Source organism: Urocitellus parryii, chromosome 5 (assembly GCF_045843805.1).
Source record: "Urocitellus parryii isolate mUroPar1 chromosome 5, mUroPar1.hap1, whole genome shotgun sequence".
In the NCBI taxonomy this organism is placed as follows: domain Eukaryota; kingdom Metazoa; phylum Chordata; class Mammalia; order Rodentia; family Sciuridae; genus Urocitellus; species Urocitellus parryii.
The window spans coordinates 206,509,539-206,535,551 of record NC_135535.1 but is presented as its reverse complement, the minus strand read 5'-3'; the positions used below and the strand labels follow the sequence as shown (position 1 = coordinate 206,535,551).

The window sequence follows — 26,013 nt, the reverse complement described above, 5'->3', positions numbered from 1 at the left end:
TGTGTTTGTGAGCCATCTGCCTACAAGTGGAGACACGTGTGAAGGAGAATGTGCAAGGCAGGCGAGGAAGCATCCTGGGGTCCCTGATGAAGGTAGTACAACAGGTTGGTCTAACGGGGAAACATGCATTACTATCAAAAGAAAGCCGAGCGTATCCCACGTGGAAAAGCAAGCAGGCTTTAACATCTGAGAAGCGGCTCTTGCTGTGCCTGCCAGCAACTCCCCGCCGGATTTTTCTTAACAGAAAGGCTGACCTCACCTGTTTAAAAATAATTAGGGAGCCGGCAGTTGTAATTTTGGCTAGAAGTCTGTACTGCCGGTGTTTGCCTGTGTATTTCTGATCCAGTGACACCTCTGTTGCTGTCTCTGAATGCAGGAACCATGGTCAGTAAGGAATCCGGCAAATGCCAACTCACAACGCCCGAGAGTGAAGTGGAGCCGGCTGCCTGCCTGGCCCTGGAGATGAAATACGCCCTGGATCCCAACCGGCAGATTAAAAAACGGAACAAAGCCCTGCAGGTGCGCTTTAAGGATATCTGCGAGGCCCAGAGTGAGCAGAGGGACACGCAGCTCTCCTCCTCTGGACAGCCAGGAGAGAAGAGGGAGGCCAAGCCCGTGTCCTGCAGAGCAGCTTATCGCAAATACATGACAGTGCCCGCACGCCGCTCCATCCCCAACGTCACCAAGAGCACAGGCGTGCAGACCTCGCCGGACCTCCGAAAGTGTTACCAGACATTCCCTCTGGACCGCAAGAAGGGGAGCCTCAAAAGCCTCCCAGCCGCAGATCCTTTCAAAACCCAAAACAATGGGTTTCTAGCAGACACTAAGGAGAAGAGTGAGGCGGGCCCCATGGAAGAGTCCCGGCCATGCATGGCGGGGCGCGTTCACAAGACCACGGCCTTGGTTTTCCATTCGCACGAGCACGTGGATGCTCTGGATCAGCCTCCGGGGGTCAACTGCGCAGAGCCCTGCAGAGACCCCGGAGTGCTCGGCCATCCAGAGGGTCCTCTGCAGAACTCCTCACGGCCTCCCTCCCAAGAGCCTGCTCACCAGCTGCAGGGGCGAGCAAAGCCTGATGGGGGGACCCCAGACTCTGAGGAGCCCGCTCTGCCCGCCCATGGGAGGGTGTTTAAGACGGAGGTCGCCACCGTGTACGCACCTGCCATCAGTGCCAGGGCCCCTGAGCCTGGCTTGTCAAACTCTGCTGCCGCCAGCCAGTGGTCCCTCTGCCCTGCAGATGAGGAGCAGAGGAGAGCCACACATCTCAATGGGCTGCAGGCGCCCCCGGGCTCTGCTCTGGCCTGCTCGCCCCCAGTGCAGTGCCTGTCCCCCGAATGTAGCGAACAGCCCCTAGAGACCCAGCCCAGTCCCACAGCCGTGGCGGCGGGTGAAGAATGCCAACAAATCGTGCCTCACACGGAGGTGGTGGATCTCAAGGCACAGCTTCAGATGATGGAGAACTTGATCAGCTCCAGCCAGGAGACCATCAAAGTGCTCTTGGGGGTCATTCAGGAGCTGGAGAAAGGAGAGGCCCACCGGGAAGGGTATGTATGCCCACCATGTCTAATGCCCGCTTGCAGGCCCACCACCCCGTACATCTGTCTCCTTAAGGAGACCAAGGCCAGCATTTCTGTGAATGGGCTGTAGTCTAAATGCACCATGCTATAAGGGGTTACACACACTGTGTTAAAGGGACAGGACTGGTGGCACAGTCCCCTGAAGGGAATATACTCACTATCTGGGCTTGAATTCAATCTGAACCTATATTTTGAATGAACTGATGCATCTTTCCTTTTAATCTACTGGGACTAAAAGTTTATGATCTTGATAATGCGTAACACATATGCCAGTCTGTACTGTCTGAATAAGAACCTATTTGGGTCTGAGGAACTATATTATGAAAGAGAAAACAAGTTCAGATGGCATTGGGAAAAGTAAAGTCTGACTTATAAGCTTATAATAAATAATTGGGTTGACGCTGCTATTCAGGACTATACACTGTTTTATTTAACAGACAATATGCTTTTCTTTCTTTTTCTGGAGCACACACAGAAATAGTGCCCTTCCTTCAACAGGATATGATTAGGAGACAGAGGCCCATTCCCATGGGTGGCCTGTGTGTCCAGTTGGGCTGCAGAAAGAAGAGTACCAAGTTCACGGCCAACACTGTCTAGCACCTCTAAGAGCCTGCTGGATGTGATGGTCTTTTGAAGTTGAAATTGTGCAGCAGCATCTTTAAAAACAAATTATCTAAAGACAGACCCAGTTGTGAGGTCCTGGGTTAGGAACCCACCAGTAAGCCAGGCATGGTGTTGGGTTGACACCCTGGGTCGGTGGCCTCAGGTTCCAGGCTGCTCCTCACCAGCCTTTGGACTGCCATGCCTGCTCCTTCCCTGTGCCCTCGACCATGCCTCACCTGGCTCAGCCAGTGTTCTGGGGGCTGGAACTGAGGATGAGCTCGGCTGCCTGATGTGATCTGCACCCTTCCCACTGTGGGCTGCAGGAGCTGGCAGCCAGCACGGAGAAAGTCAGCCAGGCAGTGCATTACCAGGGCAGCCTGCCACCCAGGCACCAGCTCCTCAATAGGATTGCAAGCAGAGGAGAAGAAACAGCCTCTGAATTCCAAGGCAGGAGCTGAGGATGCAGTGTTGCTCCAGTGGTGAGGGACCTGGTGCAGGTCTTGTCTTGGCTTCTGGCTGCTCCAGCTGAGAGCAGGGGCCTACCCACAAAAGGAGGGAATGCTTCATGCCATCCCCTCTGATTTACACAGGGAAATTGCAGTTGTTGCTATTAAGTAATAAGAAGTATAACAGGAGATTAGGATAATCTAGCACGATGGAATTTTCAGAAAGCCTTTGTTAATCTTGAGTTCATGTCACCATTTCCATCCCACTTCGGTCATCTAGACTTGAGTCTGTACATATCATAAAACAACACAGGGGAGGCAGAGGGTGATACCAGGGACCACTGATCAATAGACCCCATTCCCTTGGGAAAAACTACAAGTGTAGACAGTGACTCCCAACCTGACTCTGATGTGACTGGCAGTAACTTGAGCTAGACAGCAAATTAGAAGGAAGCCAACATAGCCAGGAGGGAAATAATCCACCAAACGGCATAAAACCAAACATGTCCACTGCTGTGCATGCTCACGGGATGTGTGCCAGGGAACCTGTGATGGCTGCACACCTATAAACTCCCTCTCAAAGAGAAACCAGGCTGTATTTTAGGTTCTTCCTGATGCTATTAGGATACTATGACCCACTGTATTCAACAGCATCCTCCAGCTTCTGAGACTCTTTCTGCCCAGTGAGATGGTTTGATTGAGGAAGATACATGCAGGTGGGATTCTGGCTCCACTGACTTGGCCTGGGCTCCACCTCCCTGTGCCTCTTCTCCTCGCCTGTAATTGGAGGGGCTGATTACCAGTCCCTTGGTGGGGAGAGGACGTACGGGTGACCTTCTCAGGGGGTCCTCCCAGTGGCAGATGTCCTTAGATGGGTGGGTGTCTGCCGGTGCATGAGAGCTGGTCTCGTTGGCCACTGATGTCAAAGGCAATCATTTAGAGGCCTGCATTGGAATCCAGCATGATGAGTGCACGTCCCCCATACTGGGCACACACCTTGCACTCAGGTGCCATCAGTCACATGTTGCTAATGAAACTCAAAGTCACATTAATTAATCGGTCACAATTGAAGATTCAGTTCCTCGGTCACACTGGCCACACTGAAAGTGCTTACCAGGGAGATGCACAAGATGGCGCAGAGGGAGAACGTGTCCCTCAACATGAGAAGCCTTCCCTCCCAACTAGGGCACAGTGATGCCTGGCTGCAAGCCACCTGAGGGCCTGGGAACCTTAAGTCAAGGCAAAGGATCTGACTTTAAAATCAATCCCAGTCCAGCTGCTGCCCCATCAGACACACTCACAGCAGAGGGCGGGTTCACACTGGTGGTCCCCACATCTGCTCTGATAGCCCCCACTCCCACCTCCCTCAGAGCCCTCTGGATGCTTGAGGACAGTGAATCAAGCACCAAGGCCACCATCATGATGCCCCTCCTGCCCAATGCCCAGTGTGGCTATCACTCAGGCGTCCACCCCTCTTTTCCACATCAGAATATTGGAGAAAGCAGCAGCTTCTGAGGAGACAGACAGACAAGCTCTTTCTTCACCCCCTGCTGAGCTAGGTTCACGCAGAATCCTGGGCACTGCTCTGGGGAGGGGAGCATCTGCCCATTTTTCTGGTGCAGCCACAGCCAACTTCCAGCAGATCCCAAATCTTGAAAGCTCACCACCCTGCTTCTCGGAGCACCTAACCAATGCCTGGAGGGCAACCCTGGAGGTCACTTGAGAAGGTGGAATTCACTCACTTCATACACTTGATTAAGGCCGGGGAAATAGACGCCTGAGTTGCCTCTCAAGATAAAAACCAGGAAAATGCAGTAACTTTTACGTAGACTCTTATATAGTCATTTGGCGGTAAGAAAAGGGTTGAATGACTGAGTTCAAATACCTACAATTTTCCTTGGAAAACATTCTAAGACCTAAAGTCATTAACTGTGGAGAATCCTAGAAGCTGGGTGGAGTCAAGGGCTCTGCATCCGCCACCCCCAATAAAACCCAATAAAGAACAACCCTGGTGAGGCCAGGCACTTTGGTTTGTCCCCAAGGTTTGTTTAGGGACAAACCCTGTCCCCAAATTTCCACAGCATGCTCCAGGCTTGCCCTGGGCCCAGGAGAGCCCCAGCCTGCTCTTGTGCACAGTGTTGGGACTGCTGGGGAACCCAAAGCTCTCTGGATCTGGCCAGTGGCCCTCAGCCACTTAGGTTTCCTGGAACACAGCTAATGTGTAATCTTTTTCGTAGGATTTCTTGTCACTACTGAGTCTGTCAGGCAAGCTCTTCCCAGTAGTTCTTACTCTGGAGGAATTTCTGTGCCACCAGCCATGACCAATTTCAGTAGCTTCCAAATAATTTTTCATAAGAGACTCTTTGCTTAATCTCATTTGCTTGTGTAGATTTCTGCAAGGCCTCAACAGAGAAAGGTCTCATCATAGGCAACTTACTTAGCCTCCATGAGCTTCAGCGTTCTCTTCTATTGGGCAGGAGTGTCATCCGTTAAAAACGATGCCCATAAACCCTTTCCTCTAACCAGCACACTGTGGCTGGGAAGAAAGGACAGTCCTATAAGAGCATTTCATCAGGACTCATTCTGTGAGCAGGTAGACGGGCACAGAGCATCCAAAACCATGTCTTTTAGTACCTTGTAAGAAGTTTGCACAGTTCACTAAAATCGCTCTGCATTTGAACCTTGGCTTGCATGAATGCCAAGAATTACCAGCTTATTTCAGACTTCTCAGTATTATTCTTGTTTCTTCTCAGAAAGGTTAGGGTCACACAGGCTACCTAAATAAGTAACTTCTGTAGTCATTGAGGGCTACAATAAGCAAAGCAGAGAATTTTGAAAACCCAATCAATTCCTAGAAGAGTGGTAATTCCTGACAGCAGCTATGGATATCCTGGGCAGAGGGGCTGCAGACCAACTGGCTGCAGGTCATCAGTGCAAATGCCGTCCACTGTAGTGCGGTGGCCCAGCAGCACCCTGGGTAGACACAGCTTTGTTTGCTTCCAAGATTGCACACCCCAAACATTTTAGTCTAGGGGAAGTCACTGGTCCATGACAGCCTACTGAAGCTGGGTATTCAGAGAAGCTGTTGAGGCCTTCATGCACAAGTCCAGGATCATCAGCTGCCCAGAGTGAAGCAGGCTCTTCTACAGGTTGGGTCTCTCCAGCATCTGCTATGTGATGCCCACAGGCTCTGGTCAGGGTACAGAGGGACCCAGGCCTCGCAGGCCCATAACATGACCACAGCAGACAGAGATGAAATCAGGAGGCTTCGTGGTTATACTAAATCAGGGCTAATGTGAGACCCTGAATTGAAAGGAGAAATCCTACATAAGAGGCCAGCCCCAGGGATCCATGGCTTGCAGGAAAAGCTCGGTTCCCCATGATCCACAGTCTCCCTCAATTCCTGCCATGCCATTGTAGAGACAGCTCCCTGTTACTCAGGTTCCTTTTCACCGAGAAGGAGCCGTTTCTTGGTGACCCAGGCCAGTTCTCCCAAGTTCAGGGAATACAGTGGTAACAGAAACAGAAGCTTGGAGAATCCCCTCTAAATCAGGGCTCCATGAGGGCAGGCTTTCAGGACAGGAAGAAGATACTACATGCACATCCGTGCAGAGTCCTAGATTAACGCCTGCTCAACTCTGGTTTTCCTTTGAATCACTAAGAAGTGGGAACAGCCACAGGGGAAAGAAGGGTCTTATGAGGACCCGAGTATTTAACAGGTACTGATGAGGCTCCAGGGACCTGGACTCTGGAGGGTCTGAGATAGTTCCTCTCATGTGGGGGAGTGAGCAACCATTTTCTGCAGACAGACTGTCCGTGTTTTAGGTTTTGAGGGCCATACAATCTGCGACACAATGATTCAACTCTGCCAATGTAACCTGAAAGCAGCCACAGACAATCCATATACAAATGGGCTCAGCTATGTTCCAATAAAACATAGAAATCCAGGCAGAAGCCAGATTTGAGCCTTGGGCCACAGTTTGTAGACTCTTATTACATGCTTTATAATGTAATGACCATGTTTGCTAAGTGGCACTCAAGCCAGAACATGGGTGCTGGCCCTCCAGGGTGTGTAGCTCTCAAACCTTCATCCCCATGTTGAGAAGCTTCTACCAAGCAAGTCCTACGTGCCAGGCAATGAGCAGATGTCACAGTCGCATGCATTCAGGACTGCCTCTGAAGGGTTCACGGAAACCTTATCCTTTATCCAAGTATATGTTTAATTCTTCACCAGCCTATACAACCTGTGGGGACTGGTTTGGGAATTCTATGTTTGTGTTTTACACACACATATGTAATTTATATGTATATATGATGGCATCTCTTGAAGCCATGAAAAGGGCTGTGACAGAACATTCTGCATGCTGTGACTTGCTTTAACCCTAGATATTGATGCTAGATGGATAGAAATGACATGATTGCTCTAGCTCATGTCCTTCTATTGACAAATCACTCAGAATTAGGCATTCTTCAGGAGGCTCTGCCAGGGGATGAAGAAATCTCTCTGAATTTGCTCTAATCGCCCATGCCCAAACAGAATAAATACTGCATCACAATTATGGAGGAAGCATAAGGGGACATTTTAATTTGTTTAAGTCACAGAGCAGAGAGAAGCAACATGGAAACTGTACACTACTGCAGCAGCCAAGGCACAAATGCTGTAGAATCCAAAGATCTTCCATTAGATTCCGACTTATGATCTCTCTGGATGCCCCCCTCCGGGAGCCTAGGGAAAAGCTGGGCACGGTGAGGCGATCCCATCCCAATTTGGCTGTGTAGTGTCTAGAACGATGATTGGGTTGCTCCTGCCAAAGCCTACCCACTTAACAGAGATCGAAGTCTTCCACCTGGTCAGCTGGGAATGGCCACATTTGAAAGAGTGGGTCGGTGACATTAGACAGTTCCTCCCCAGCCTCTGTGGTCCTGAAAATAATCCTGTGGATCTCTGGGATGTTGAGGGCTGCCTTCCCCAGCTCTGGCACGATGCATCACAGAAAATCAGGGCATTGTGAGCAGCAGAGAGAAAGCAGCACTCGCCACGAGATCAGAAGCAAAAGGGTTCAGATTTCTGCCAAATGCTCCTCCTGTCCTTCGCACTCTGTATTTGCACGGGATGAAAATGTCAGCACTTCATTTTCTAATATTCTTGATAAATCCGTCTCGGTGGCTCTCTCCACAGTTACTGTGACCCAAAACATTTTAAACCCTTGCAGCCAGCCGGCTGAGGTCAGACTCCAGGGCACTGGCTTGCTGCATTTTCAGGGCATGAGATTCAAGAGGGGAACAGAGCAGAATAACTGGCGCTCTGTGGTCGGCCAGGGCAGAGCTGGGAACATGGCACTGACCTACCCTCTCCTGACTGCCTGAGCAGGGTGGCCAACCCCTCCGAACCTGAGGCACTTCCCGGGCACCAGAAGTCCTGAGAGTGCAGCCTGGCGCTGCTCTCGGAGACTGGATGAAAGGCAGAAGACCAGGCCCTTGCCCCTGGAACGGGGCTGCTCTCAGTCACTCCACTGCCATAGACATGGCTTTCTCACTGAGAAGTGACCTTCCAGTGCAAAGATGCAGGGAGGTTAAGCAAGGGCACAGGCTGGATGTGTCAGCCGCTATTCTCTGGGTTTATTCTCTAGGCTCATTTATTTGGAGTGAGGAAGGCTTTAGGATTATAGAATGGGGGCAGCAAGGTTTGTACTTGTTTTCAGAGAAAAGCACATGACACGTTTATTTGGAGTCATGGGCAAAACTGCTATCAGAGAGCAGCCCTCCCGGCCCACACTCCCCGGGCTGTGTTTCCTGACATGAAAAGAAGAGGGTCCAAGCAAGAAAAGGCACCACGGGGGTTCCCTTCTGCTCCCAGAACACAGTCTGCAGGAATAGCTAAAGATATCACAATTTCAGCCCATCTTAAAATCCTTGTAGTAGTTTTCAGAGGATAAAAAGTAAGAAAAGAAGCCCTCGCAGCAGATCTCCGTCAAGGTGCTCGATGATCCTAACGTGCCCTTTTCCTTTCTCCTCTTGACACTTCGTCAATTGCTTATCTCTTGCACAGCCACAAACGCTAGAGTCAGCCTTGGCCTTCAAGGTTGCATCCTCAGAACAGTCTTCAAGGAAACCATTCCCCCCCCTCTTGATGCAACAGATCTGTGATAGAATGTTCAAGTCCTAAAGTCCGACTCTACCCATTATTTTTGTGCTTTTGAAATAGAAGCATGTATCATATTCCTTCTAACGTGTTCTTAGAAAGGATGTGAAATTCACAGGGTCATGGTGAGCCTTTTCTATAGCTTATATTTAGATAACTTTGTAAATACTATTTTTAAGTTCTAGAAAAAATAATAAGCCTTTCCATCCCTAATTTGAAAAATAAAGTAAAAATGTATTTGTAAGAATATAAAACACATTTCACATTCTCGCTCTGGGCTTCATGTAGGTATCACACATACTTGAAAATGTAATTTAAATAATCTTCCTGTGCAGAATGCCAAAATAGCTTTCAAATACCTCCCCAGCCTTTCAAGTTGGTAGGTGAATAAAAACCTCACCATCGAGCCAATAGGCGATTCAGACATCCCATTTGCAGATAAAATGAGCAATTCAAGGCATGACATGAACGTTTATGGAATTTATGGATTTGTGTCCCAGAATTCAGATTTTTTTTTTAAATGAAATGCAAGTTTTGGTTTTCAAATACTTTTTTAAAATCCTATGCGATTTCTGCTAAACTGTGGGAAAAAAAAGGTTTGAGCTGTATTTCCTAATGGGCCAGAGGGAGAGTCCAGTGCAGCAAGTCCTCTTGGCAGAGCACCTACACAGCTCACCAACTTGGTGCACCTCCAAAATGCCAGTCGTGCAGACTTTTCTTATTTAAATCTTTTTTTAAAAATTCAAGATAGGAATGATCTCTATCAGGAAACTTGAGGTGGGGTGTGCTCAGTACCTTCCCCAAGGTCAAAAGTGTGGAAAAAATGGCACAGTCCCCTCAGAGTGAGGGGACTGATACAAACACACAGGGAAACAGCAGCTATTGTCCTTGACATTGCGAGTCTAGGTTCCTCCTTTACTTGAAGGTCTATAGAGGCTCCTGCCCCCGGACCTGTAGGGGCTTATGCTGATTTCATCTTCTGGAGAAAGCATACTTTCAGGGGTCCAGGCAGCAGGGTCTGCCATTCCAAGGTATCCCAGGAACAAAGTATATTTTTGAGGACTCATAATCATTAAGAGGAAGCCCCTCTCTAGGATAATTTTAGAAAAAAAATCAAAGCCATTGATCTAAACCTAGAGATCTTGGTAGCAGGACACAGAATTCACCTGCCTGGGTAAGCTGATCCAATAGGGCCTTGTAACAGGCATGGCCCACTGGGTGACCCTAGGTATCCACCTGGCCTGACTTCCTCAAATCAATACCTAAACTCACGTGAGCAACAAATTAAAGCAAAGTTTTCAATGCACTTTAAACATAAACTTTGCACATATTTTAAAAAAGCAGATGTAAAAAAAATTTTATAAGAATTGAGATCCTGGGAAAAGATGATCTAAAAATGGGTTATTGTAATCAAACTGGAGTAAAATTTTTTTTAAGTTAGTATTTCATTGGCAACAGCATGAGACTATTTCCCCAGATAAGTCTCATAATTGAATATCAAGGATCGTACAAATGATCACACTGAAATTTAAAGATTTTAATCTTCAGCGACAAGAGCTCTGAAGCATTTGTTTAAATAACAAATGCAAGGTCAGGCCATTGAAACAAAGCTCGAAGCTGCAAGAAGAGTAAGTTCTTACTTAAAATTGTTAACTAGGTTGATCTAAAATTTTCACACACACACATAAAAAACTAAAAATAAATGATAAAAGCCTCTGTGGATATTTAACAACAGAACAACTGGCAAATGCACAACACTAATACTTTAAAATTAAAACCTCTGTAAGTTATAGACTGTGTGATAGTCCTCAGGTAGAAAACAGTGACAGCCCAGAGGGACAGTCTGTTATCATACCATATATGCACAGTCTCATTTTCATTCTGGTTTGGTAGCCTGTGGTACCAACATTCATTTTCATTAATTTCCAATAAATTATAGCTTCAGCTTTAACTCTCCTCCAGGAACACAAGTTAATCAACTTGGCCTCAGCTCAGCCCCCCAAAAGTTGTCTTTCCCAGTACCAGCTCCACCCGGTGCCTTCTGGGGCCAGTGACGTGTTTGGATCATTATTGACATCATTTTGAACTCACTCTCTTCCTGACTGCATTCATGTGTAAAAGAAAATGGAAGTCTGGCCTCCTTTACACTATAGCCAGGCATTCCACACACAAAATAATAATTATTCTTGTTCTTGATTTTTGCATATTATGATAATATGATTAACAAAAACTAAAGGAGAAAAAAAAAGTCTTGCCTTAATAATAGTGTTCATCTCTGTATTTTCCTCTCCAGATCTGCCTGCACTTCTGACAGTAATAATAATGTATGTACAATAATGAGAATGCATTCCCTTTTCCTTGCTTGGCTCTGTGTGCAAGGAAGCCAGCCAAGAGATGGGCCAGGGCCTTGGGGAGAGACAAAGAAAATAAAGAAGTAGCCCTGGAGTTTAGACAGAGGATGAGCAAGGGAGCAAGGGAGACCCACTAATGGCGCCTGCTCTGCAGGGACAGGGCGACTACCCGGTTTGGATCTCACCCTGGCTGAGATGCTTTTCTTCCAACCACCATTATTGCTTCACTTTAATTCTTTGTAATGAAAACAAGCATTAAAAGCTTCCCTAATAGCCACAGCCTCCCCAGAATTATAGTGTCACTACATTTGGGGAGCTGCTAGGCCAATAAAAGTTAATTTGTCAACACCATCTAAAGAAAGCAACCGAGTTCATTAAGGGTGTTTCTCAGCGAAACGTGCTTGGCAGGATTGCTCCTGGGCTCAAGGAATGACCTTTTCTGGGCAAGCGAAGATGGGCTGCTTGCCGTGCAAGGCTAAGCCATTCATTTTCATAACTGGGTTGGGAGGCAGAAGATGACTGACCTTTTCCCCCACTTGTTCGGGAACATTTTACATGGGATAACGTAAGACTGTTAGACAGATGTTCCCTGCCCAGCGGGAATGTCACAAAACCCACGTTTCTGTTTTGCTTTTCAGAAGCAAAGGGGAGTTTTGCCCATTAACCCCGAGGGCTGTTCATGCAGACTCTTCAATCACTCACTCATTCATTCATCCCATCACTACTCAAAGAACAGTCCTCCACCACCCATTCTACTCCAGGCCCCAATGTGGGCGCCAGGAATGTATCAGAGAACAGACGGGGAAGCCTCCCCCTCACTGTGCTGCTGTTCTGGATGTCAGGAGAACCAGCAGCTGAAGGCTCTGGCAGGTTCCATGGGAACGAGGGTTGAGCGGGAGTTTAGAGCTGGAAGGGGGCAGGGCAGAAAGGGTACTGGCCCTCTCCAGTCATGAAGGAGCCCGCCACCTTGGCACACCATGTCCCAGCCAGAGAAAGGCACCACGCAACAGGCCTAGGGTGGGAAGGCGCACCAGGACACGTTTCCCACCAGCGAAATGGTCTCAATCAATGCTGCAGAAGAAAGGGGCTCCATCGCATGGCCAAGGTACCTGGAGTGGATCTAGAGTGCGCTCTGGTACTGAGTCTCAGAAAGTGCCGGGGATTTACTGTGAGGTATGTGGAGCTGCCATGAAGGGTGGGATTTGCATAAGCAGTGCCCACAGTACCAGAGAAGGACGGTTACCTTTCCTAAGTCATGGCAGCTAACTTCCCAAGCATAGAAGCAATTTCTTCGTTCTAGATTTTAAGTATCTTGAGAGCAAGGCTTGTTTCTTATGAATGCAGGTAACTGACCCCCCCAGCAAGGGTCTTGCACTGTGCTAATGCACTGGGCACACTGTGAGCAACAAGAACTGTTGTTTTGATTACTTTGTAGCAAACTCCTTTGAGGTCTCTGATTAGTGCCCTCAGTAGAAATAAGCAGAATTATTGAAAATCATCCTGATGTTAAGATTGAATGAGGTTTGCATTTCCATCTCAATTCCTGGCTTTGGGAGAATGCAACATACATGATTTTGAAAAGCTCACCTTCTGGTGGAAGTTAAATGTAGGGAAGACAAATAGGATGAACAAAGACTCCCTTTAACAAAAGAATGTGCTCCAAAGACTCATTTCTCTATAACTTGGGTTGGAGTTCTCAGGCTAGCCCTCAAAATGCTTTAAGCAGTACAGAGAATCAGCCACAGAATGCTGTGGAATCTCCCATTATGGTTCTTAGAGGGACCGTCTTCTGAGTCCTAGTACTGCATCCTCAAAACAGATCTCGCCTGGTATAATCACCCAGAGCAGACTCTGTGTTATATAAGAAATTTTCGGAATGTACACCATCATATTTAGGGGAAATGCATGAATGTGTGTGAAAACAGTGTCTGATCTCAGTGAGAGCCCTTCCCCCAAGAGATGGCCTAGATGACTATGGGAAACCAAAGTGTAACATGAGCCTGACCTCATCTACAGGCCCATGAGCTGCAGAATAGAAGAACCAGAGTCATGGAGTGCGTAACACCTGTGTTAACATTCTCTACACAAATATGACTTGGGGACCATAATAAAGTCACTTTAGTAGATACTGCTACTGAGTGCAGAAGACACAAAGTGACTTGTCTAGAGATTCATTTAACAAAGATTAAATCAACTCTTGAAGGGCTGCTGAGACCAAGTTACTTCTCAGTCTGTGTTGGGTTCATTTGCTCATTCATTCCATGCATGTACGAACCTCCACTGCCATCTCTTCTGGGACTGGCATGGCAACATCAGTTGGGCAAGCAGAGGCTAGGAAGGGCTGTGTCAATGCAGAATGCTAGGTGCAGAGGAAAGTGGATGGAGGAGGGTGGTTTGAGAACTGGCCAAAGGTCACAAGCAGAACATTTGAAGGGGGCTCCTGCACAGCTCCAAGCAGGCAGCAGCAGGGGGCCACATGGATGTCTCCAGGGCAGAGGAAACACCTTCCTCACGCATTTTTGCCAAAATTAGAGGACACTGTGACTTGGTTTCCAGAGCACATCCTTAGTTTTAGCCACTAACACCTACCTTATCTGCTTGGAGAGCCCAGGTCAACAAGGCCACCAGGCTGCAGACTTGGCAAGTCTGCCCCTGGTCGGAGACAGCTCCCAATGCGATGGGGGCAGAGGGAGCTGTCAGACCAACACCCACGAAGGCCTGGGTCCCCTTTGTTGACTGACAGGTGACCTTGAATTGACCAAGAAAACTGACTTTGTATTCTTCACATTCTTTTTGCCAACCTTACACTGGATGCTCCCTAAATCTTGGCAGTTAACAGCTCAAACATTTACAACAGACATAGCTGAGCTTCCACGGATCGTCGAGAAGGTTTAAACTCACTTTAGCAAGTGAACTAGGTACACTTCCAGGACATGTCCTGGCACATTCTTGGTGAGAAAGTGGATACAGGAACAAGCCAGATCTATAGCAGAGGGTGGTCAGGTCCCTTAAACATCAGACATGGACTACTTTCAAAATTTACTTTCCCCACACATGCACAATTGTAGAGGTGTCATTCCACGTGTCTAATTAATGTCACTTTGAGACTATTAAGTGAAAAAGTCTTCAAGATGCTGACATAAATGACAGCTTAGTTATCAAAATAGGACAGCTGGGCAACAATGCAGAAGGAAAAAAAATTTTTTTTTGGCTCCCAGTGAAGAAGCCCAGAGAAAACAACAGATCAAAATCAAGACAACAAGGGAAACACCTGAACATCATGGACAAGAAGCCCTGGGGGCTCCATTTTTGCAAGGACCACCATCCCTAGCCTAGGGCCATACCCAGACCTTAGAGTTAAAGGAAGACCTGGGCTCATGGTGCTGTCCGCGGTGCTGAATTGCCCTATGACAATCCCAAGACCCTGTGTCACTACTGTTTTGAAGGCCACATTTGGAAGCCACGCCCTGTCTATAGCATTATCCAAAATGACATCTATTTACAGGCTAGAAGTTGAATTTTCTAACAATTAAAAGGACATTTAAAAGACAGCAAATAAGTCACAGGGTCACTTTCTGTGTCCTGCATTGTGCAGAACTTCAGGGGAGGGGTCCACAGCACATTGTGCACCAATCTACTCGCAATGCTGTGAGAGTATTTCTGAACTCTGCAGCCAGACTGCACCTACTCAAACATCCCATGCAGACACCCAGGGAGGTGAGCAGAGGATTTGCAACTGAGAATTTAAATGACTTTTTTTTTTTTCCACCTGGGGTCTTGCTATTGATCAGGCTGTCCTTGAACTCCCAGGGTCCAGCCATTTTCCCACTTCAGCTCTCAAGTTGCTGGGTTGACGGTGGCCACCACCACAGCTGGTGAGAATTAAGAACTTAGAGAGCTGGGGATGTCACTCAGTGGTAGAGTGCCTGCCTACCTCCTGGAAGGTCCTGGGTTGGGTCCTCAATTTAAAAAAGAAGACGACGACACCATAAGAGAAAGCAAACCTCACAGACAGATCCCGCAGCAGGCAGTATGGTGGTCACAGGAACAGCACCTTCAAGTCCACCCAGTAATCAACACTCTGGCTCCTGTCAGCACAGGAAGAGCAACCCCACTCCACAACTCTTCTCCTTGGAGATAATGCTGACTCTGATGGGCTTTGCTTCCCCTAACAGCACAAAGACGGCAGAGTCCCCCTTCCTGATCTTTAACAAACAATGTTTTGCCTCGTTCTGTCTTGCTTTGCTCGGAGCTGTTTGTCTTGCTTCTCAGACCCTTCTTCAAGGTGTCAGCCAGAGGCCCTGGGCAGCTTGGATGGGCGGCCAGGAAGAAAGCTCCCTGTGACCTTCCCCTGACATTCCTCACACCCTTCCTGCCAACTTGGCTCTCCCTGCTACCTTCACAAAGGGGCTGCTGCTATCTGCCATTCCCGTCCCCCGCCTCCCAGGACAGGTCCCTGGCGCAGCTTGGGCTGAGGTTGGCAGCTGTCTGTCTATTATCATTTCTATGGGTGCCACCAAAGCTGCTGCCCAGCGCCACCCTGGGACTCCCCTTCTTTGTTTCTTTTATAAATTCTGCTTCTGAGCCCCTCTTTTGCTAATGACCCATGAAAGGAATAACTGAAGATTTGCATGCAGAAAACTGTCACCAACACTTTTTTCCATAGATATGCCATAACTTATTTTAAATATATTTCAGTCTACAGATATTTATTTGCCATATACTTGTAAACACAGGATATATGTTTGTATAATCTGGGATATTCCATATTGACAACTGAAGAACTGGAGGTAGCTAGAAAACCTGGTGATTGGCATGCTGAGATAAACTTGAGAAGCCCAGGCCACTGCAGGGAGGTAGCCCTGAGGTTTTCTTTGGATGGGGATGCCCCAAGCACCAAGCTGTGTTCTGTAAAGCATACTCACTCTGCTTTTTGAAGTAGAGCAAGGGCCTCGTGAAGAATCTGGCTCGCTACAAAGTAGACGTGGAAGTGACTCAACAACTGGACACCACGGTTAGCGTGTCTAGATCGGTCTTGTTTGAACAGAGCATCAAGACCCTCTCCTCCGTGTGTTTCCACACAGTCACCCTTGACGTCCCTGGTAACTTTATACATCACGTCTAGTGTCTTCTAACTTCCAAGGAGACCCATCCCAACACAGGAGTGCTCAAAGAACACTGAGCAAGGAGAGGGCCAGGGTCCTGATTTGGTCCCTGGGTTGAACCTATGCTCTGGGGCGATGGCAGCTACAGGGCAAGCAGAACAGAAAACCGAAATCACCAATAGGAAAGACCCCACCTGGGACCCTTGGTGCTTCCTAGATGCTGAATGCTGAGTTCCAGTAACCTCCTTCCTTCAGATGGCGAATGACAGCTATCTACAGTGGGATAAGAGCCAGGGCCACAGCACCCCTATGTAGGATGCAAGTGCTTGTCCTCAGAGCCCAAAGGGGAGAAGGGTGAGAAAAGAACTTTTCACAATTTACACTTTTCATCTTCTTTCTGCACTCAGTTGGAATTCTTTGATTAGATTAGTGTGTTTTTCTGGATTTCAGTAGAAGAACACAAACACTGAGAATGACTTGGCAAAACTAATATTAGCCAAACACCCAGAAGGTACCAGGAATCATCTCAGGAGTGAGGTCATAAACCTACAAACAGCAGGGACTTCTCAAATCAAAAGGGAAGGGAGCCTTACAAAGGAGGCATTCAACTTTCAGGACAAAAAAAAAAAAATGTTTGATCAAAATGCTTTGTTCACACCTTTTAGATCAATAACCTAAGCTCTAACATCTCAGAGCGTCTAATTTACTAAAGATCTCTACCTCCCCCTCATTGGACAAGCATCTACTCTAGCAGATTGAGGGTTCTGGACTGCCCCTGTTCATGGCAATGACAATATGGAAAGACACCCTCTCCAAGCACTGGTTTCGTGACATGTTTCCAAATTGAGAAGGGAACATAGGGGATTCCCAGCAGAGCATTTGGTGCGTCCTGTCCCACAGAACTTCCCTGCTTTGTCTGTATTTGGAGTGTGCATTTGCTCAGTGGCTGCAGCCCATTTATTAATGTGGCCATGAAATGATCCTTGGAAGCTCCAAGGACACTTGTGGACGACCAACCAAGGAGCACAGCGGGATGCAGAGCTGCAGGCCCTCTACCAAGGTGTGCGCTACGACATTTCAGCAGGCACAGAGTGGCTGACATTAGCTGTGGCAGCAGCCTTTGATTGAGCCATGTGACACGGGCCAAACGGGCTTTTCTGGACCCCAGGCATTTGATTCCTTTAAACAACAAGGATTTAAACAAAAACTTTTGAAATATACCAAAGGGTCTCTCCAGGGAAAGTTCTTGGAATGCCGATTTCCTTGTTGATAGAAGGAACTAGGGAGAGCAAAGAGGAGGACAGTGATGCTGTCACTGTCCCAGGACAGGGAAGGAGAGGGCTGACAGGAAGTGTCCTTCTCATCCTGCCATTAAATATAAAATCATGTCCCGCGAGCTTCCCCTTGGGGTGACCTGGCTTCACCTCCACCATGTGCAGCCACACTGGCCTCTGGTCTTGTCCTGCCACATGCTGTCATCTCCCCCTGCAGGATGCCAAGACTGGGGGTCCTGTTTGCAGCACTCAGTAACTGACTGCTTTTTATCATCTCCCTGGTCTCCCTTCAGATGCCACCTCCATGGGGGTCAAGCCAGAGCCGCTCCTCACAGCACCCCGTACTATACAGAACCTAACTGCTCATTCTGCCATCCTCCTGTACCTGGTGCGTCTGACCGCCTGCTCTCCCACTGCACTATAGGCCTTGGGAGAAGGCTCTACCTCACTCACACACCTTCTTCATGGCCACAATGGTGTCTGTCACTTGGTAGGCACTTAATAACTCCCTCCTGCTTCCTGGCTCTAAAGGGGCAACCGTCCACTGGGCAGGGTGATTAGGACAGCCCTCTCAGGAGGGCTTGGGAGAGGCCAATCTTCTGCATCTCTCCACCCTCAGCAGAAGAAGCCTCTGTGAACCGCAGGTGCCTGAAGCCTTTGTCCTGTCATTGCCGGATTCTCTGACAATACCAAGCTGCCAATTACACGAGGTGCAGAACACAGGTCCCAAGCAAGGCAAGACTGAGCACCAGAAGCCTGGGGTCTAAGAATAATGAGATCCTGGACCTGAAGTGTCACTGTGTTCTCCTCTGTGAAACGAGGAAGCACAGTTAATTGGAAGACTCTAGGCTCCAGTGTCAGCACAGCACTTGCAAACTCCGAGGTTACTGAGCAGAGAGGGATGTGGGTGTTGATGAGGCTCCATGGAGATCTGTCCTGAGTTCTAGGGCAGGAAGGTCTATGGGAGTGAAATTCAGAGAGTGCCATCAGACAGCAATGAAGTTACACCCAACTCCACCTTCTTTAAGCACCACAGCCTGGTGTGACAGCACAAAGACCACAGTCGTGTGCCCACCAGGACAGCAGGAGAGCAGCAGCACCTCAGCACTTTCACTAACATGTGACGGAGGGCCGGGCTCAACTCTTGCACTTATTTCATGGTGCAAAATGACCTTGTTCAAAACTGAGCTTTGAGCCAAGCTCAGGGAGGATAAGCTGGACAGAGAAAAGCCTTGTGCATACACCAGGCCTGGGAGCTTGGGGTGGGCTGGGCTGTGCCCTGGGTAGGGGGACTGCATGGCTGGACAAATCTGCAGCCAGGAGCCATGCATTCTTGGGGCTGGCCCTTGGGGAAGGTAAGGGCATAGCCACATATTTCTCCATCTCTTGACAAAGACGAGGGAGAAGAAATAGCCAGGTGGCCAGCATCTGCTCCCTGCGTAAGGCATGATGGTAGGGAAAGGAAGAGCCGGCCATTATCATCCCAGTTCCTATTCAGATAAGTAAACCTCAGGAAATGCTTGGCAACACCTTGGGGCAGAGGTGGCCACTGGATTAACAAAGTGAGCAGGACTCAAAGGTCACATTCCAGTTTCTGGAGCTCATAGACAATCACACATGAGCAGACAATCCTTTTGTCAAATGTTTATGTAATGCAAAATAGAATGAGGAAACAAAAGTTGTTTTCAATTTAAAATCCATGATGCATACATGAGAAGTGTACATAGTGAAGGTGACAGAGGTGTTGACTATTGCTGTTGACAGAAACTCTCTGTGCACACTATTACTTTGTTGAGTGACTCTGTGTGTGTAAATTTACCCCCAGTGATTAGAAACCAATTTGGATGGAAGCTTTTCTTGAGCCACAAGTTTAACAGATTCCTATTATTCTGTTTGTCCCTGATTACAAAATAATTTGCAGAAAAACTATACCTGCATGTTGATAATATGAGAGAGGAAAGGCCAACCCAAGTAGGTGGGAGAACCACAAGAGCATAGAGTCCCCTGGACAAGTTCCTGGGGTGACTGGTGCAAGACAGCTCCAACCTGCCCCAGAAACGCCCTTCACATTTTCAAGTTTATATAACAACAGAACTACAAATAAACTCCAAGGTTACTTTTTAGCAGCAGGGAGAGTTAGTGACCCCTAGACACACACACACACACACACACACACACACACACATACACACATACACACACATGCTCAGTCCAAAACCCATCTGGCCTCATAGGGCACAAAACTCCCCAGAGAATGCAGCCAGCGAGGGTAAGTCAGAGGCTGACAGTGCAGCAGGATGCTCTCACGAGGACCCAGGAGGCAAGCAGTAAACACTCTGGGATGTACAGACCAGGAGGCAACAGGAAGACCACTGTCTAGGTCTTTATATTTTTTAAAAAATGTATTCAAAAGTTTTACTGTCAAAATTTAAAACATCACTTATGGACCCTGAAATTTTAATTTCCCATCATTTGCCTGTTTCACAAATATTCTTTTGACTTTTTTCAAAGATTTAAAAATGTAAAATCCTAGTGCTCAGTGGTAGATCACTTGTCTAGCATGTATGAAGCCTGGGGTTCAATCCCCAGCACCTCCAAAAACAGAAAAGGCAGTGTGAAGCCCCTCTTGGCCTGCTGGACCAGGCAGGCAGGGGAGGCAGCCCACGGGCCTCATGCCCACTCGGCTGCCGCAGGGCAGGACAGGGGTGGGCCTGAGCAAGCCAGGGAGTCCCCACCCAGGTCTACAGCTGGTTTTCCCTCAAAGTTTCTTCATAACATTATAAATATAAAGCTGCACTGAAACATCCCAAATTCCCTGTGCTTATAACAAAATCAGGTTATATACTTCATCCAGTAGCTTGTGCTTCTAAATCATTATTATTTCTATGTCCTAAACTTACTTTAAAGATCATGCCAGCTTCAGAGGCTGCAAGGCTTGTGTACAATAAATGCAGGGACAGGAACAAACTGGGGACACACATCAGTTGGTTTCCTGGACGGGGACGAGCTTGGCACTGGGAAGCATCTGGTGTGAGGCATCTGCTCTGTGCGGCCAGCGACCCCCAGCCACCGCTTGTAATGCTCTCCTGTTCTTATCTTGTAGGCTTTCATATCGGACGGGGCAAGACACAGCTAATTGTGACACATGCAGGAACAGTGCATGTATTATCTATAGGTATGTTAACCTCCCCTTCCCGCTTCTCATTCTGAGTGACAAATGGTGTTTTCCCACGAGTGCGAGAACCATCTGGGGCCATGCTGGGATGATTCTGTCAGATGAAAAGGCAGGAAGGACCTGCCTCGACCATGATCCTCAACTACCTCCAAACGCTCCGCCCCGGGTACATGGTCACGGGGTGAAGGAGAGCTTGAGCCCATTCATCTTGCAGAGGCAGCACTGTGGTTTCCAGAGCTGGTGTCAGTTTGATGGCTTGCTCCCTGGGAACCCATAGCCGTGGGCACCGTGCGGTGTGCTCTGGAGAGGCTGTAAAACATAAGCCCTTCAGATGGCATAGAGCAAAGGCTGGGGACCACCTGCACGCACTAGGAATGCCACCGAGGTCCCAGGCTGCTCACGCCACAGGTGGGATTACTTCCTGGGAACTCAGAGGATTGGGGCACAGATCAGAAGCCCCTCTCTGGAGTCCCTAGAGCTGTTCCCCATTGTTGTGGTGGTGGTGTGTTTTGTCATTTGACTTTATGACTTGGTCAAATCCTTCAGAGGGATTTCCTATTTTTTTTTTAAATGTAATATTCCAAACAAAGTGTGAGAGCGGTGAGAGATGTCATGATGTGGCTGGTTCTTTAAAATGAAGACTGAAGAGGCTTGGGTTGACCCACGTCCCGTGTGCGGAGGGCGGGGATGTCGTACATACTACAAGCCCATTCCCTCTGGGTGGACACCAGCAGTGGCCGCTGCTGGATCATGTCGTTTTTCTAGTTTTTGGAGGAGCCTCCATACTGTTTTTCTTCAAGGCCGTACGAAGCACCTCCTATCACCGGTGTGTGAGACCACCCTTCTCTCCACACCCTTACCAGCTTTTGTGATTATTGTCTCCTTGATCACAGCCACTCTACCTGGGGAGGACGGGATCTCACTGTGGTTCTGACTGGCATTTCTCTGCTGGGTAGTGATGGGGGACATTTTCTCCTATACCCATTAGCTACTTGAAGATTTTCTTTTGGGAAGAATAATTTTAGTGATCTGTCAAATTGTCAAAAAATGATTATAACTGAATAGTTATATACCTAAAAATGTAAAAAGGAACCCCTTCTCCTCCCTTAAAAAAAAATACACTCTCTAAAATCATCTTCAAAGGTAACATCCTCTACATTGGAACAGCTTCAGCTCAGCACCTGCTCTCCCCCAGATGGGGAATTGCAGGTGGGGTCCAAGTTCATCAAAAGAAGAAGAGCTGGGGGCTGGGGATACAGCGCAGTTGGCAGAGTGCTTGCCTTGCATGCACAAGGCCCTGGGTTCAGTCCCCAGCACCACAAAAAAAGAAAGAGCTCGGTCACCTAGAGACGGTGCCAGGGAGCAGGTAGAGGAAACTGTAGATACAAATGGGCACCGGATTCCACATCAGCCTACTGCTTACAATGGAGGTTCTCAACCCAGGGCAATTGTGACTCCCAGGGGACAAGTCTGGAGGGAGCCACGTCCCTTTGTCACAGCTGGGGATCTGCTGACTTCTAGTAGGTAGAGGCCAGGTACGCTGCTGATGTCATCCTGGACAGCCCATAAGAAAAGGTCATTGAGTCCAAAATGTCCACGGCACTGATGCTGAAAGCTCACCTATGGAACAACCTCGGCTTTGAGGCCACTGGGCAGCAGGCAGGGAGCCAGGGTCCCTGCAGCATCCAGTGAAGGCACAGATGGCCCCTGGCCATCGCTAATATGAATGTGAAATGAGGACCCATGCCATGATTCTTCTTCAAGAACTCCAAATTCCAAACTCAGAGACAGCAACCTTTTGGAGAGGTTTGCCTCATATGAATATTTTCACCACCTTCATATTGCGAAAGAGCGTTTCGAATCAATGGTGAAAGGATGCAACTGACATAAAATGACCCCCCACTAACACCAGCAAGTTAGGAAAAGAGGGGATGATGTAGAGTGCCAGGCATCTCCTCAGAGATGATCTGTCAAATTGTCAAAAAACGATTATAACTGAATAGTTATATACCTAAAAATGTAAAAAGGAACCCCTTCTCCTCCCTTAAAAAAATACACTCTCTAAAATCATCTTCAAAGGCAACATCCTCTACATCATTACTTCAAGAGCTAAAGCTTATTTAGCCTTCTAATGCAGCAAGGCAGAAGTAAGCAAAGATTTCCAGGAGTGTTCAGAAAGTGAGCATGTCAGCCTAAACCTATTTAACATTTCCTGGGTGACTGAAAAAAGAATTTATTAGGACACCCTCCAATGTAACTGAAATAATTTAAATACATTTTGTTCTAAATCCAGAGGTGACTCATATAAAAAGTAATATGAGAAGTGATTTAACAACTGAGAAGGAATCTGTAATCTGTCTTTGCGGGAATTAGCATGGAGTGGTTACTATTTGGATTGGCTCAGCCGGCGTCCTGCATGAATCCCAACACACTGGCCTCCCGTCCAAAAGAGCCAGGAGTGTCCAAACATCAGAGCAATCTTCTAAAATCGAGGAATTCTTGCCAAGTGAAGGACAGAGACACTGTGCCCACTCTGGCTCTCCTGTGAAAGCGGGAAGAAATGCCTAATTTAAGTCATGGAAATTGGAATCTCGAATCTCTATGACCTAAAGCTCTGCCGATCTTTGGCAGCGAGGCCCAAATGTTTTCTTGAAGGCAAGACCCCAGGCCACCACTAGAGTTCCAAGTTGTCTTCCGGGAGTCAAGCGGCTTTTCTTCTCTAGAATGAAGGGACTTCTGGGAAGGAAGCTCATTCAGAAGGCTTCTGAGTGCACCCCGGAGTCACCCCCACTTTTTTCACACCCAATATTTAGTAGCACCTTGCTCTTTCCAGACTCACAAAAATGACAATTCTTTCTTACGTCTCTGGTTTCTGCAACATTAGGATGATTAAATCATGTCGAAACTGAATACCAATGGCAGAACTAGTCCAGGAGCAAGTACGACATCTTAGCACGCACGCAACTGCAGCGTCAAGGGCAGAGGGTCACGTTCAGCAAGAGAGAGGCCTTGGAGCATTGGTCTCTTGTGCTGTCGGCAACGTTGTGGGTGTGGGGGGACAGCTGGGTTAAACAGCTGTGGGCTAAGGGGCTTCAAGGATCCCACACAGATATCAAAGATCGACATGCTAGGAGAGGGGAACGGAAGGCCTCCACAGAGAGCCCTGCAGGAGGGCAAGGTCGGCTTGGATCAGAGTCCTTGCAGTTTTTTCCAAGCCTGGCTTTGGTACCCAGGTGCTGCGGTCCCAGGGCTGCGCTCTAGGGATCAAGAAATTTGCTATGAACCCCCACCCATGATTTCTACTTCCCCTGGGAGGCCTGGAGCACCTTTGCAATATTTGGGGTCCCACAAATAAGTTTCAAAATAAAGAAACCTTAAACACCACAAGGCTGTGGTTGTCCCAGAGGCTGGAGCACACAGGAGTCCATGACAGCCGCTGGGTCCCTGTGCTGCAATTTGTCACACTGCCTGCTGGCAGGTGGAGGGCTCTGGAGGTCAATGAAATTGACCTCACCTGTCTTGCATTTAAACATTGCTTTTTACTGGAAACCCAACTGCCTATTGGAGCAGTATAACAACCTCGTGTTCCAGGAAAGCTTGGCTTGGGGAGATGAGAAGGGGGTGCGCTCCGGAATGCTGCCTGAGGTTTCACCAAAATGGTCCCATAATAAATGTGCACCTTTGCTATGGTGGCAGTATGTATTTCTCTGTAAAAAATGATTCTGTCATGGAAGTACACAGGACTTGGGAAAAACATCAAAAGGACAAAACGTTTTGAAGCAATTTTAAAAGCACAACGTTGGAAACATCAGGCTGTCAGAGCCTGGCGCTCAGATAGGGGTGCCCTGGAGGTCAGGCTGAGCTGTGGCCTCTCTCCTGGGCAGGTGTCTGTTCACCTTTAATTCCTGCAGAATCGCAGCAAGGGATTCCTTCCAGCCCCGAATCCATGACCCTATTTTTCACAACTATGAAAGAAAGGATCTGAGATCTCCCATGGGGTGTGCGCATGGGGTGCAGGCGAGCACGCTCACAAGGCGTCTCTCCACCCAGAAGCATCCCTGCCCTCCTGGCAAACTGATCTCCATACGTAGCGGGGAACCCAGTGCTCTGCCCCAGTCCACTGAAACACCAGGCTCCGGAAAGTGGTAGCTGGAAATTCTGAGATGGTTGACAGAGTTACTTTTTTCCCTAAGATGACATCCCTTTGATTGTGATCTGGACCCGATGGAGATATTCAAATTAAGGAATGTCTCAGCGTGAAAGAAGATTAAAAGAGATTCAAGCCGAAGTTTTCTTTCAGTGAAACTTTTCTGGCTTATCATCCATATTTCTTGTCAAAATATGGTTTAATTAGTTCAGAGAATGTTTTAAGGATAAATTACCAATATAATCTTTGCTAAGAAGCAGCTGAAATCCTTTTGTCTCCAGTCTCTCTCTGCAACTCCTGACACAAGAATCTGATGAGTCACGCTACCCATGACTCACCTTTTGTTCAGACTTCGATTCAGAAAGGAACAATCAGAGATACCAAGGCAAACATACCCCTTCCCTCCTCTACTGAAATGGTTAATTTGTAAGATAATACTGCAAGAAAATGCCCCGAATTCTAATTTGTATGTTTTAATGAAAATAACACAGTGCAAAGGCTTTTGGGAAATGGAAGCAAGATTTAAAAGATAATAATAATGCTGACTCAGATTAATTAGAGAGTATCATTTCCAGAATATTAAATGTTCCTGTGAAGTGTCAGAATCTGAGCCAGTGTGTTCTCCAGGAGACAATGTCCACACTGGCTTCGTTTCTGCATCGCCAAGGCCACCAGGCAGGTGGCCTTGAGTGACACTACAATCATGCCATGGAGCAGCGAGTGGGTTGGCACCTGAGTGGAGGGGAGCACCATGGTCCCCTGGGCCTCTGGTTTCAACAGCACAGAGGGAGGGAGCCTGTGGAGGGCCCTGCTCTCTACCATCATCAATCCAGGTGATCCACGATGGTCCAGTGTAGACAGAATCTCAAACAAGCATTTAATAAAATGCCTGAGCCCTCTTCTGCTGGGGCTTATGTGTGGTTATGGAATAAGCATGGTCCAAGCGACTCCCAGGAAAGAGGTTGTGCTCCAGCCACTGGGAGATGGGGACAGATCTGAATCTGATAGAAGATGCCCACCACACACCCCTCACCATAAGACCCTGCAATGAGATCCACAGTGGAGCCGGGACAAAAGGGACCCTCGATACCTGAAGGTACACTACAGAGGCGTGGACATGAAAGGCAGAGAAGGAGGAGGAGGAGGAAGAGGAGGAGGAGGAGGAGGAGGAGGAGGAGGAGGAGGCGGCGGCG

At 47.9% G+C, this 26,013-nt stretch overlaps 2 protein-coding genes across 3 annotated transcripts in view; one reads left to right on the top strand and one right to left on the bottom strand.

Annotated features, from left to right (window-relative positions):
- Dock1 (dedicator of cytokinesis 1) overlaps positions 1 to 26,013 on the bottom strand; it is a 441,986-nt gene that overhangs the window by 227,979 nt on the left and 187,994 nt on the right. The gene's annotated exons all lie outside the window — the stretch shown is intronic.
- Insyn2a (inhibitory synaptic factor 2A) overlaps positions 382 to 26,013 on the top strand; it is a 34,531-nt gene continuing 8,899 nt past the window's right edge. The window contains exons 1-2 of the mRNA XM_026384207.2: positions 382 to 1,544; positions 20,602 to 20,673. Coding sequence (XP_026239992.2) covers positions 382 to 1,544; positions 20,602 to 20,673 — 1,235 coding nt within the window. The remainder of the gene's footprint in view (positions 1,545 to 20,601; positions 20,674 to 26,013) is intronic.